Source organism: Emydura macquarii, unplaced genomic scaffold (genome assembly GCF_026122565.2).
Source record: "Emydura macquarii macquarii isolate MOO-44397 ecotype Brisbane River unplaced genomic scaffold, CSIRO-AGI_Emac_v2 contig_554, whole genome shotgun sequence".
In the NCBI taxonomy this organism is placed as follows: domain Eukaryota; kingdom Metazoa; phylum Chordata; order Testudines; family Chelidae; genus Emydura; species Emydura macquarii.
The window spans coordinates 6330257-6344142 of NW_027130691.1; the positions used below are offsets into that span (position 1 = coordinate 6330257).

The 13886-nt window shown below is 39.7% G+C and overlaps 1 protein-coding gene across 1 annotated transcript in view; it reads left to right on the forward strand.

Annotated features, from left to right (window-relative positions):
• KDM2B (lysine demethylase 2B) overlaps positions 1-13886 on the forward strand; it is a 159331-nt gene that overhangs the window by 105296 nt on the left and 40149 nt on the right. Inside the window, exon 12 of the mRNA XM_067539606.1 lies at positions 1189-1275. Coding sequence (XP_067395707.1) covers positions 1189-1275 — 87 coding nt within the window. The remainder of the gene's footprint in view (positions 1-1188; positions 1276-13886) is intronic.

Consider the following 13886-nt stretch of genomic DNA (forward strand, 5'->3'; position numbering starts at 1 on the left):
ACGCTCCCCATGGAGCTTTAAACCAGATCTACATATGGTATCCTGCCTTGTCTTGGTAGGGTGTCTTACTGCATTATCTGGGTATGTACCCCACTGCCTGCTATGCTCAGGCTGTTAGTTAGGCCAGGATCTGGTTCTGGATTACATAGCATCCCATCACCCATTTCAAAAAGGACAGCATGTGAAATTTATTTATGTCGTTCCAAGTGCATTTCCTAGTAAAACAATTTATTGTATTTTGAGATCCTTTAATGTAGTGCCTGAAGTTTCTAATGATTAAAAACTCAACCCTGGGGACTGAGAATGCCTGGTGTCTATTGTTAGCTAATTAAGCGTTTTCAAGAAGTTAGTGTAATCGGGAGAAACATCATTGACATGTCTGTGGTTATCTTGTCAATTCAAATATTAGGTATTTTCAACTCACGGATCTTGTTTACTTTATTGGAATTTCTTTTTTTTTAATGTATGAAGGCTCATTTGAGCTTCACTTTTCAGCAGATCACTGGAATCTTTGTTAGACTTTTGACTCTTTCAGTGCTTGCGTATAGCTACCTGAATCCAAAGTGGAGCACTCTCCAGCTCCGTTTGTAAATATAAGGATAACCACAGGGAGCTGATTACGGATATTCCCACTCACACACTTTATTATATATAAAGACAATTTCTAATTAGAATAATGCCCCATCTCTGTGTTGAGTTACATGGTAATGAAAACTATTCCCAGTGGCAGAAACAGCATGAGCCAATGAAACCCACTTGCAAGACATTACAGTGCATTAGAACAAAAAGCATTCAGAGAGAAGCCAATCTCATTGCTTTTGGTCAGTGTTCTTCCTGTTCCTCTGTATATAGTGTAACAAGCATACATACATGCATGGTATGTTTTTATTTTAATTTTATTTTTAGGATGCTTTAGGAACTCAGTTTTCCATTAATAATACATGATGAGATTTGTTATTCCTTTGCACTCACTTTTTGCAGAAGGTTTCACTTTAAGTGAACCAAGAATCTTAGCAGCTGGATAGAGAGGTTTACAGTGGATTGTATGTTTGCGGGTTTGGAAATGATCGAGTCATTTACAAACACAAAATTAACCTAGATAGACAGAAATAACACTCTTTCTCCTATTGATCTCTTAAGTTTCGAAAACAGCTCTCTGGCTAATTAAACTGCTTTCATTTGAAACAGAACATTCTGAAGGAACATGCTGATGATGACCAGAATCTTGCTATTTCGGGGGTCCCTGTGGTAGCCTGGCCTAAGAAGACAACAAAGGTAATAAATCACAGTTGCTAACTTTGCCTGCTGTCATTTCAGTGCAAAGGTTTCTGTATTCATTCTGCTATAGTATGATAAGGCGTTTGTAATTTGCTATATGGTAGTTTAAGGGCTGTTAGCTTTCTTATGATTGAATTATAAACCAATTAGAATATAGGATCAATCATATAGTGAAACACAGCATTCAAATGCCTACATAGGGAGAAACTGCTTCACTTCCAAATTAAAAAAAAAAATCTGTTTAGTTCTTATTTACATATTTAAATCTTTAAAAACAACTAGAAATTTGTACTGTTTCCAGACACTTTTCACGTTCATGCAACAAGAGCATCAATGTAAAAATTTGAAATTTGGCAGCCAGTTATTAAACCATGATAAAGTTTGAGAATGTTAGTGCCTGTTTAAAAAAACTGAGAATTGCTTGTATGTGTAGTAAATGCTTTTGAGTGGAGAGAGGGTGTTTAATGGCTAGACCAGGAGACTGGCTCCTGTGTTCTAATCCAAGTTGTGTAATCTGTGATAAATCACTTACGCTCTCTGTGTCTCAGAGCTATTCTACACTTAAAACCTAGAGTGGCACAGCTATATTGGTGATACAGCTGTGCCACCGTGAGAGCACTTGTGTAGCCGCATTATGTCTGCAGGAGAGAGCTCTCCCGCCAACATCATAAAACCACCTAAATGAGTGGCAGTAGCTACGTCAGCGGGAGAGTGTCTCCTGCCGACATAGCGCTGTCCACACAAGCACTGATGCTGGCAAAATTTATGTCGCTGGGGGTGTGTTTTTTTCACACCCTTGAGTGACAAAAGTTTTGCCAACATAAGTGCTAGTGTAGACCAGGCCTTAATTCCACAATTACGCAGCCCTAGAAGCAGCTCTCTTACATTAGAAAATATCTTATCACTTATACTTTTACTGTCCTTTTACATTGAATTAGCTCCTTAATACATAGTTTCTCCAAAATGCTGAATGGGCCACTGCCAACAAAGATCACATTTCTTTCTGAAAATGTGTTTCTTACTATTGTTTCAAGTAACTCCTAAGATCACTGAGACTAGAGAATAAAAATGTTTTCGTTGTCTTTTCAGTTTGTCTACTTTGTGTATAAATCTCTTTCACTCTTTCCCTTTTATGGTCAGTCAGTTCTCCAAGTTTGTATGGCTTTTTCACAGAGCAACAGGGAAGAGTGAAACTTTTTTTTTTTTTTAAACAGAAAATTGTGCAATTGTGAACCTCAAAAATTGTCAGGGAGGATTGAGTCAGATGTAAGACATGAAACTACTTTTCAGTTATTTTTTTAACTTTTTATTTTTAGGTTTCAAATTGATGTCTCAGTAAATACACATTTACATTTGAGATGGTAATTACTTCATAGGAGCCAGCAGTGTTTATAGTGTATAATATATTGTTGTTTTTAAAAAACCTCTCTATTTAAATATTTACCACAGAAATTAGGGTAGCACCACAGCAGCCAAATTCGTAAATAACAAAGATGTTAAAAAAACCTGCCTAATTTCATCCTGACTTCATAGAATCATAGAAGAGACCTCAGGAGGTCATCTAGTCCAATCCCCTGCTCAAAGCAGGACTAACCCCGACTAAATAATCCCTGCCAGGGCTTTGTCAAGCCGCAGCTTAAAAACCTCTAAAGATGGAGATTCCACCACCTCCCTAGGTAACCCATTCCAGTGCTTCACCACCCTCCTAGTGAAAAACTTTTTCCTAATGTCCAACCTAGACCTCCCCCACTGCAACTTGAGACCACTGCTCCTTGTTCTGTCATCAGCCACCACTGAGAACAGCCTAGCTCCATCCTCCCTGGAACCCCCTTTCAGGTAGTTAAAAGCTGCTATCCTTGGGAGAATGGAATGGCTTTCAAGTATCTGCTCCAGTTCTTAATGGAACTGATGTGTTTTACCAACATGGGTAACTACCTGAGAGACAGGGATGCCCTGCCATGAGGACTTGCAGAGGAATTTTCGTTTTAGAAGCCATCTATGGAAGTTTCATTTTTAAATGAGAAACTGCTTCACATTATATGGAGTAAAAAAGTTATATGGATTAAAGACATTATATGGAGTAAACAACAATTAGCCTAATTTTCAAAGGGGCATCGGGGAAAAAAACTCCTCTGAAATTGTACAAGCAATTTTGCACATGCAACTCTTTGCTAAGATATTTCTTTCTGCATTCATTTATGTGCCCATCCACACACACAACATCTGATCAGAAATTTGTAGGGGTTTAATTGATGGTATAGTTTTAAGAGACTGCTTTAGAAAATGTGGCCGTTATATTTAATTAACATTTAGGAGTTGACAAGCTCATCAGAGCTGGGAAATTTAAAATGAGAGTCAACACTATCCTCGGCTCCCCTGGGAGTTTGAAATGGAGTGTTTGCTTTACTTGTTCCTGGCTTTTGGGGTTTAATGTTGTATAGATATTTTTGAAAGATTATTTTTATTAGTAGTACCCTTTATTCAATCAAAGTTCACTTAACAAAAACTGTTAGTTAACTGAAGTTAAATTGGGTCTCACAAGATTGTACTGAGTTCAGTTGGTCAGGATGCAGGGTTTATGTATCATCTGAAAGCTGCTGCTACTAAAAGCTGCTGACTAAACCACATCCTAGAGTGCATTTGGCACACACATTCTTTTAATTTCTTTCTTTCTCCTGGTTATTCTTTGTTGTTATTTTACGGGTTCCACAGGTCAGTTGGTCCATGGTAGGTCAAATTGTATTCTGGATGTTCCTGTATGCAGTATGCTGGTATTGCGACCAGCCCCTACTGCAGAAAATAAGAATAGTAAAATATTTTCAAATGTGCTTACGTGACTGACTTTGATTTCACTTTTGAAAATGTGACTTATGCTCCTAAGTCACTTAAACATTTTTGAAAATTTTACCGATCACGAAAGGCAGATGGAAGGCGCTTAGATACTACAGTGATGGTTAGCAGTAGAAAACCTCACGATAGGTAGGTGGCAAACTCTCCACTCTACCATTGTTGATAGTTACTTATCACGTCACCTGTTGAGGGGCATAAAGTGGAGCAAGATCTCTGTGGCCAGAGAACAAATGATATATGGGATTTATAAAATAAAGCTAACAAAAAAATGAGATCAGAGCGCTTTTGTGCTTCATCCATTGAGACACTGTGGCTTGGGGTAACAACTAGGATCTTAATACTGGTGTGGGTGGTTTGTAGGTTTCAAGGTGTGTTAGGCTTCCTGTTACTTTAAGTTGGAACCCTTGATATTTATTCACAGTAACACTGTTGAGGATCAGAAATGCAACATATTTGTGTTTTAATCCTACATCTTCTTGCGAAACCCATTGGCTATGTGTGTTTTAACCTTTCTGGTATTTCTTTTCTTTTAACTTCTTTAATAGTCTGTGCAAGCACCCCAGTGCTGAAGAACAACCTTGCAATAACAAATGAATACACACAACAAGCAGTAACAAACATGGGGAAAAATCCATAAAGTATCAGACTTCAGTTTCAAATTTCCAAACAAGAACAAAGATTTAAAAATATGAAAAATCCCTTTCTAGTGTTCTCTTTAAAACATGTTTTTCTTAATCTATTATTAGCATGAATCATGTCTTGAGATAAAACACAGAAATACAGTTTGGGTGGATAATGGCCAAATAATTGTTGTGAGTTGATGTTTTCTCAGTGCAGTTCCCAGTGGATAAGTGTTCATTTCATACAAACCACCTCCACAATTGGTACTAGTTAGTCCTCTTGTATTTTAACAGAGAAACCGAGGATTGTGTGGGCTAGGAAGACTTGTCTTAGAGTTGATTCTTTGACGCCAGGGTTGAAGCACATTGTCTGGGCAATGTGGGGGGAAGCTTATGTAAGGAGAAAGTGTGTGTGTGTAGGTATTTCACAGGCCTTGATTCCCCCCTCCCCTCCTGCTCTTCTCCATTTCAGAGCCCTATTAATGAGGGAGAAGATTGGAACACAGGAAAAATCCTTCAGGGTGGTAGAACTGGTCAATAGAATGTTGGGTCTTGAAGGCCTTAAGGGTTCCATGACTGTTGAATACAAGACAGGGAAGCTGAAGCCCCACAGGAATTTTTGTACATGAAGCATTTCAAATATATAATAGCTCCCGTCCCAAGAGCCTTAATATCTAATGAGACAGCAGGTACCATACAGAACAGTACCACAAAGAGAGAGAATGGCGAGAAGAGAGCATCCTAGCTGAGATGCTGGCTACAAGTGTGAAGAGTGTCATCTGATTCCAAGTTCCTGAAGAAAAAGTAGAGAAACGAAGTGAGGATCAGGAAGAAGAGACAGTGAGCAGATGATATGGTTCCTGCTGTCTCTAGAGAGAAAACCCCAGAAGAGATTTAGAAAGACAGAGCAACAGAGGGAGAAGAAAGAATAAAAGCCATTGCTGAATGCCAAAACTTACAAAAGAAAAGGGAAATGATTCTAAAGAAAAGGTGGGAAAAGCCCAGAAATGAAGAGAAGAAGGAAGGAAGTGAAAAAGCAGGGCAAGGAAGTAGGCAAAGTTTGAAGAGAGATGTAGAAAAACAAAGGCTAGATAAAACAAAGATCAGAAGAAGAAAGCCAGGGGCAAAGCCAAAGACCCCTGTGGAGAAGGAAAGTGAATGATTTACACTGTGTAAATAATCCAGTAGTTTAATTATGATATTGAATTGCTATATTTAAAATTGAGTGATAGTTTGTATTCTGCATTATTAGCATGTATGAAGAGCCACCAGCATGCTCAGCTCTGTACAAAATGCAAAATATAGTCCCTGCAGAATTTAAAATTCTTTGGTCTCTTGCTGACCCTCTCCCCCCTAGGCCTTTCATGGTGAGTGAGGTAGTGGATACGCAAGCAGATTAGCATAGCTGGGCATCAGGGAACACCCAACACACATTGTAGCCCCCCCCCCCCCCCCGACCCTTGTGCTGTATGGGGCATGTTTTACCTTTCCTGTGACTAAAGAAGTAGGCCTCCATCCCATGCAGTTTCATTTAATCTTTCATGAGCACTAAAAATTGATTTGATTAAAAAAAGCAGAAGTGATGATCAAAAATGGTCCGGATGGGTTAAAGTGAAAAGGTGATCTAAAAAAGGAAGAATGGTCTTGGGGTTAATATGCAGGAATGGGAGATGGGGCTTTTGTTCTGGGTTCTGTTCCCAGTTCTGTTGCAGTTTCCCTGTGTGACATTCGGCAAATCACACATTTTCTGTGCCTATCTTTCCCCATGTAAGATGAGGATGATGCTTCTCTACTTCACAAGGCTGTTGTGGGGCTAAATTCATGTTTATAAAGTACTTGGAGATCCTCAAAGGAAGATGCTATAGAATGAAATGATTATTATTGTAGTATATTAACAGATATGGTAGAAGCATGTGATTCATATCATATAACACTTCTAGTTCATATTTGTTCATCTTAAATATGTAAAAGAGCCTTCGTTTATATTAATAGTTCCAATTCATCCTAGTTTATAAAACGCCAACATCTACCCATCTCTTGCAATTAATCTTTCAATAGCAATAAGATTCTAACACTTTTTTTCCTGTAGATGTAGAGCAAGAGAGAACACCCTATTTTTAAAAATTGACTCAGTCCAATAGTGATTTGTTTAACAAAACCCTTGGCTTTGCCTAGGAGTCTAGGATCCATACAGCAATTCCTCATTGAGAAGGCAGGAATATGGAACTTGAATAGATTTCTGAAATCTGCCTGACCAGCATATTTGACTGACATACTGTATATTTTCAGACGGAGGTGGGAGGGAGGCACATTTTCCAAATTGGCTGCCTAATTTGGGTGTGGGAATGGACACACAGTGTCACAGTCACCCATTTGGTGGGGGGCTTACACGTGTACTTTAGGTAGCCATCTTATTAACTGTGCCCATTGCCTGTACATGTGAAAATATGGTAGAATCCCAATGTATCTAACTCACCTGGGAGATGCAAAGTTTTGTCTGGAGAATTGGGACATAGGGAGACATGCTTGCAGCTTGTTAGAAAGGAAGACTCAGATAGTCAGAATTTAGGTCCTGGAAATTCTTCTGTATATATTGATTTAGACCCAGTCCTGCAGGCCTTCCTTTTGGTCTTTAGCTTCAGAGGGAGTGTAGCCTACGTAAGGACTGCATGACTTGTTTGTTAAGACATGTCTACTGGGAGGTGTGATGCCCAGCTCAGCTATACAGACTCATTTGCACTAGCGTTCCTTGAGCTAGTGTGCTAAAAATAGCAGTCTGGATGTTGCAACATGGGCAGCAGCTCAGGCTAGCCACCCAAGCTGGAACCCAGGGAGCCGGGTAGGCTTGGATTCAGGTGGCTAGCCCAAGCCCACAGCCTGTGCTAGAGTATCCACACTGCTGTTTTTAGCACATTAGCTAGCATAAGACTATTCAATGGTGCTGGGGATCACACCTCTCAGCTGAAGTGTAGACATACCCTTAGATTGTAAGCTGATTAGGGCAGGGACTGGTTACATTTTCCTCTCTCTGTATAGTGCTCAGTATATTGCTGCTGCTCCACACCTGTAATCTTCCATCAAAAAAAGAATGGGTAATTGACTGATGGTGTCTTTGTTGGATAAGGTGCATCTTTCCCATTTCAAAGGTTCCTATCACAATGGAAATCTTACACCTCAAGATGGATTTCTTGGAGATAATCTTTACAGTGGGATCTACAGTAGGAAACTGGAGGCATAATTCAGTAGCAGAGGATTTATGCTTAGTTTCCTGAACACTCTTCAGATTTGACACAACAGTTTCTCTTTGTAAGTCAAGACAAGACATCTGCATTCTACATCTGATCCTGGAAGATGCTGAGCACTCTGAGCTGTCAGCACCTTTCAGAATCCAGATTGATTCCTTTCCCCCTGGTCTTCGCCTTCTTCCTCTTAGCCTTGATTTATGTCTTCCAGCCTTCTATCCAGGGAGAACTGAATGGAGCTCTTTAAATTGGCAAGAGGGGTTGCTGCAGCATACTTGAGGCAATCCCTCCTCATCCATAGGGTTTAACCTTCCAGGTGACATGGAGGCACCCAGGCCTGCTGTCTAGTAGCACAGAGCACTGATCACTAACCCAGTGGTCTGACCAAGGTCTAAAATTTTATCTGTCATGTCAAGAAGCCAAATCCTGAAGTTGACACTCAGGACTTGATTAGTCACATGCTCAGTCAAACTTTCCATTTTCCCTTCGTGAGAACTAAGGATAACATCTGTACAAGGACCTCAGGATTTGGCCCCAGCAGAATATATAATTTTCAAACTACTTCCTATTTGCTAGAAGACAACAGTCGACTAACTGCAATAGCATGTAATTAAAATCTATAGCACAGTATTCTGGTCTCAGCTCAGTTGTCTGTGTTGATAACGTCAATAACAAATTCTTTCTAAACAACTGAAATGCTAAGGAACTATCATTTGGCAAAATAGTTAGAAAAACAGACAATGAACCAGGTTCTGATCTCTGTTACACTAGTGTAAACCGAGAGTACGCTGTATTTAGACAGGTGTATATGTGAGCAGTATGTGGACCTGTAACTCTAAATGGCTGGTTTACATTACCACAAATTATATAAGAATATTTGATGGGCCCTCCACAGATATATTTTTACAATTTTATCTCTTGATTTTAAGAGCAGATATTAGAGAAATGTCATTGGAGTTGTAAAGGAAGTCAAGAGATGTGTATTTAAAGGGGGACTGCTAATTAGTACAGGCCAAAAAGCTTTTGTTAAAGTATAGGTTGGGGAGAGGTTAAAACCTGCTGTAATAGTAATAGAAATGTTTGCTTTATATAATTGTAAATGAATGAAAATGGGTGTTTAAAAAAAATTTCCTGCAGTGTTTGCAATGTATCTATTACAGCCCTGTGCCCAGGGCATGAGACCCACAGAGGGAAAGTGACCAAAAACAAAAGTGAAACTTATCAGACTCTTTTCATGGTCTGAGCTGAATAAATTGCAAAAAATAAACAATGGGTTTCTATGGCGAAAAGTAAATGAGATTTTAAAATTCTTTCAGTGTTGATAATAAAAGTCAGTGATGATAATGCAACTAAGGAAAAAAATACTTCATTTTAAACCTGAGAGTGCCTCTTTATGTGGTCTTCTGCCTTTTTGTGAGCCTAAATGCAACATTGTGCTTTGGATCAGACATGAGAAATAGAAAATAAACTGACTATGAGTTGAAGGGCAAGCTGGCAAGGCAGGTCTGACAATGTGCAAAACCAAGTGGCATATATGGTAAGAAGTTAATTAGACTTTAATAATCTTTGTTTTAATAATCTCAAGTGTGCTCAGTAATACAGTGATAGATTTGTATCTTGACAGTGCTCTAGTTTTCTCATGTTAAGGACACTGAAATCTTTATATGACAAGAGTGGAATTTTCTAAAGCACTCAGCACTGGCCAAATTATACTCCTAGTGAAGTCAGTGCAGAGCACTCTGGAAAATCCTGCACTACATACTTTGTCTTTACTAGCCTTATTTACTAAAACTTCCCATCACTGCTACCATCAGTGCATTTCCACCATTGGTAGCAACATTGGAGGTGCTAGTTTAGACCAATTGCAGTGTTTTAACCATAGTGTTGTCTAACACTGCTCCAAGCACATGTATATTGCACAGTGTTAAAAACACAGCTTTTGGAGCCTACTCTAGAGCTACCACACATGGAGCTACACTTATAGTAGTAATGCTGGGAAAACTGCTAAAACTCTCATCAGGATAAGGCCTAGATAACTGTTCCTGGGTAGTTGCTTTGTGTAGTTCTCTTACAAAGAAGTGAAAATAATAAAGTGCAATAGAGATCAGCATTTGGGATTTAAAACTAAAGTTGAGTCAGTCTAATATAGGAACAAAGAGCTGGGAAAGGAACTCTCTGCATGGATTCTCATGTTACATTTTCTGCCGGTTGTGATACAAATCAAATTTTGCATCAATCTCTCCAGTGCTACTGATGTGGAAAGGGGATTTAAATGGTCAGATTCTGTCTTTCAGTCTGTAATTTAAAGGTGTTTTATTGGCTTAAATTCTGTTTGCCATTGCTTGATGCCTGTGCTTCTCTGAATGGACTGTGGTTTTGGGCATGTGGTAAATTTTATTCATGTCCCCTTTATAGAATGGTGGAAGTTCAGCAGGGTGATTGGTTAGTGTTATGATGACTGCCATAGCCATTAGGACTAATATAGATAACTAATATAGATGGCCATGAGTATCCATTCCTCTGCAGAGATTGTGTGTGGTAAGAGAGACTGTTCAGATGCAGATGTTGGCAGCTTTGCTCAAGGTTTTCAGTTTATTTTAATTCTGAGACGTTGATCTTGTCACCATCAATTATAATTATAAACTTCAAGAACTTTCAAGTGACTTTTTATCTACCATCTTTGACTTAATATTTTCTTTCTTATCATCTCCTAGCCACTTGCTTTGAACTTTGACAGATGTCTTTTTTTTATGATTTTACATCAGACAAGAAAACTTAGACCCCTTATGACCTGAGTGAAAATTTGAGTGGAAGAAAAAAAGTGAATGGATATCTCTGTTTTTAAACTGGTGTCCTCAAAGTGCCACACGAGAAAATTGACATGTTTTTTCCCACTTGGGACTCCTCCCTTGCACAAGCATGCAAAGAGCCTGCAATGTGAATTCTTCCTTGGTAAAACCTAATATGCTATTTTACAAGGTAGATGCTTTTTATTAACTTTCAAGGCAGTAAATATGTGGTTGAAAAATAGTTCAGTTTCAAGGCCTGGCTGTTTGATAGCCTATGTGAAATGAGTTGATGAGTCTCAGTCCAGTCGTTATCAGACTGGTACCCATATCACCAGAAACTTAATCACATTCAGTGCTAGTTGACCCTTTTGTTGATACTCTCAGCACTGAGCCCAAGGATTAAGCCCTCGATTCAGCAGGGGATTTAATCTTGTGTTTAACTTTAAGCACACAAATGGACTTAGCTGAAATCAATAGCACAACTCATGCTTATAAAGTTACGCACATGCTTAAGTACTTTGCTGAGTTGAGGCCTAAGGAGGCCATGAGCGTTTGGCTGCCAAGTTGATAGGCTCTCCAGAAACTTCATAGATGAATAATGAACTCCCTCCTGGCTTCTGGAGGATGTGGTGAGCTGGTGCTCTGAGATAGTGCTGAGAATTCTCCTCCTCAGGTACTTGGGCTGGCTGGTTCTTGCTCACATTCTCAGGGTCTGACTCATCCTCATATGTGAAGTTGGGAAGGAATTTTCTCCCTGCTGAGCTTGGCAGTGACCTTGCCGGTTTTTTTCACCTTCCTCTGCATTGTGAACTGTGGGTCATTTGTTGGGATCAGCTGGGTATATCTCAATCAGTTCCCTGTGATTGCAGGGACCTTAGACATTGGTGCACCTCAATCGGTCCTGTTCTCTGCTTGTGGCACCTAATCACATTTATCTCCAGTGGAATATATGTAATATTTTGGTCTAATGGCAGTTGTTGTGCAGTAGTAATGTGCAGTTGGCTGGATGATAGAGGAGCCTGAAACATACAGGAGGACAGACTGGATGATCTGGTGATCCCTTCTGGACTTAAACTCTGTGATTATCACTCCTAGAGGTGTTCTTTCCACTTTGGATTGAGGCAGATGGCAAATTTGTTTTGCCACTATCTGTACTTTACCATTTCTGCAGATTTAGTTTCCAGAGCTTTCATGCCAGTTCCTTTCACTGGGGGGGGAGGGGACCTCACAGCCAAATTTTGCTTTGGAATGTGCACATAGCTTCTATTGATGTCAACATTAGCCCTATCTGTATATGTCAAAGGGCAGAATTTGACCTTTAGAAATTATTATTTTCCTATGTCTAAGACTGTTTCTATAAGTCAAATGGCATGGGAGTCAGGATATTTGCTTCTGAAGCTCCAGAAATGTGGAATGTCTTCCTTGCAACCCAACTTCTGCTGCAGCTTGTGTGATGTCCAAATCCTGTGCCTGCGATATCAGAGTCTGTTGGAAATTAAAGTGATTTTTTCAGTTCAGCTTTGTCACTTCATTGCAAGGAACCAGTAAATCAGACATGGGAGGCTCAGAGGTCCTAATCTTTGAAAATTAGCAAAAGGGTTGTGTGTCTTTCCCCCATTTTGGTTTTATTGCTAAAGGACATCTGCTTGATGTTGGCATTCCTCTGCTCCTGCTGTTTGTGCCTCACTTTAGGTTATCATCTCTGTTTGTGACAACATAGTGTCTGTGGAGATTGTGATATCAGTGAGACTTATATATGACTCCACATGAGATGCAGTCAGAGCAAATGATTCTGCTTTCAAGTAGTTATCTCTACAACCTGCTCTACACTTAAGTTTTACTAATATTATTGTCAGGGTGTGATTTTTTTTAAAAACTGAAATAAATATGCTGGTATAAGCCTTAGTATGGATGTAGTTATACCAGTATAAAGATGACTTACACCAGTATAGCTTATTCTGTTTCCTGAAGCAAAATAAGCTATACCAGTATAAGCACTTTTTATATGGATATTACTGCATCCACACGGGGGGGAGGGGGAGGGGAGAGAGTTGTCATTGTAATTATACCAGCATAGTTAAAGCGGTAAAACTATCTAGTGTAGACAAGCCATAGGTATTATGAAAGGAGGGAAGCACTAAACCAGAAAATATGCTGCCTGAGTACAGTTTGTTTCTAAATATGTTTGTCAAAGTTTTCTTTTAACAGTCAGCTGCTCCATAAAGGTCAGTTTTTTGGGGTACAGTTATAAACAGAAAGTGCCTGTAAAATGATGGGGTGGATTTAGTCTCTTTCAGTGATTCCAGATCACTCAACTGCCAGCATTGCAAATTCTTGCTGGGATCTGAGAATCAAGCTGGGTTCTTTAAAGCACATGCATCTTCACCAGAAATACAGATTCTGCAATTAGAATTCATCTATCAGTTTTGTCAATAAGGCACAAGGCAGACTAGAATTCTCTCTCACATAGACGTGATGGCTGGGCATCATGGCTTGAAATGAGCTGGGTCATGCTGAGGCAGTTATCTGGTACTTTTAAAATGTTTTTAAGGCTTACATCTTGTTCTTCAGAATTACCATTTTGTTAGTTATTTCTCTAGTCTTGTAGTTGGGGAGAAAGCCTTAAAAATGTGAACCAAGTACAGTTGATGCAGGGATGTCTGCCTCAATTTGCAGAGTTCCTTCTTTCTGCCAATGACAGTTACTGGAACTGCGTTAGTTGCGTGCTTCTGCAAGTGCCTCTTAGCGTTTTAGCCTCTTAGTTAAGTGTTCTTAAGTAGTTAAGCAGAAGTTAGTGTATTGTAGTACACAGTTGTTAATAGGTTAGTAGTTAAGTTTTAGTCCCCTTAGGGACCTCCGCCCGGCAGTGGGGCATGCCCCGATCCCCGGGCTTCAAGCCCTGTAAATCTTGTGACAAGCCCTTTGCGGCAAGCCCTTCCCCAGGACTGTTGTCTGAAGTGCCTGGGGGAGTCGCATTGGAAGGACAAGTGCCACATCTGTAAGGTGTTCAGACCAAGGATGCAGAAGAAGAGAGATATTCATCTGAAGGCTGATGGAGGCTGCTTTGAGACCTGCCTTGGAGCCATCTCGCTCTCTTTTGGTGCCGA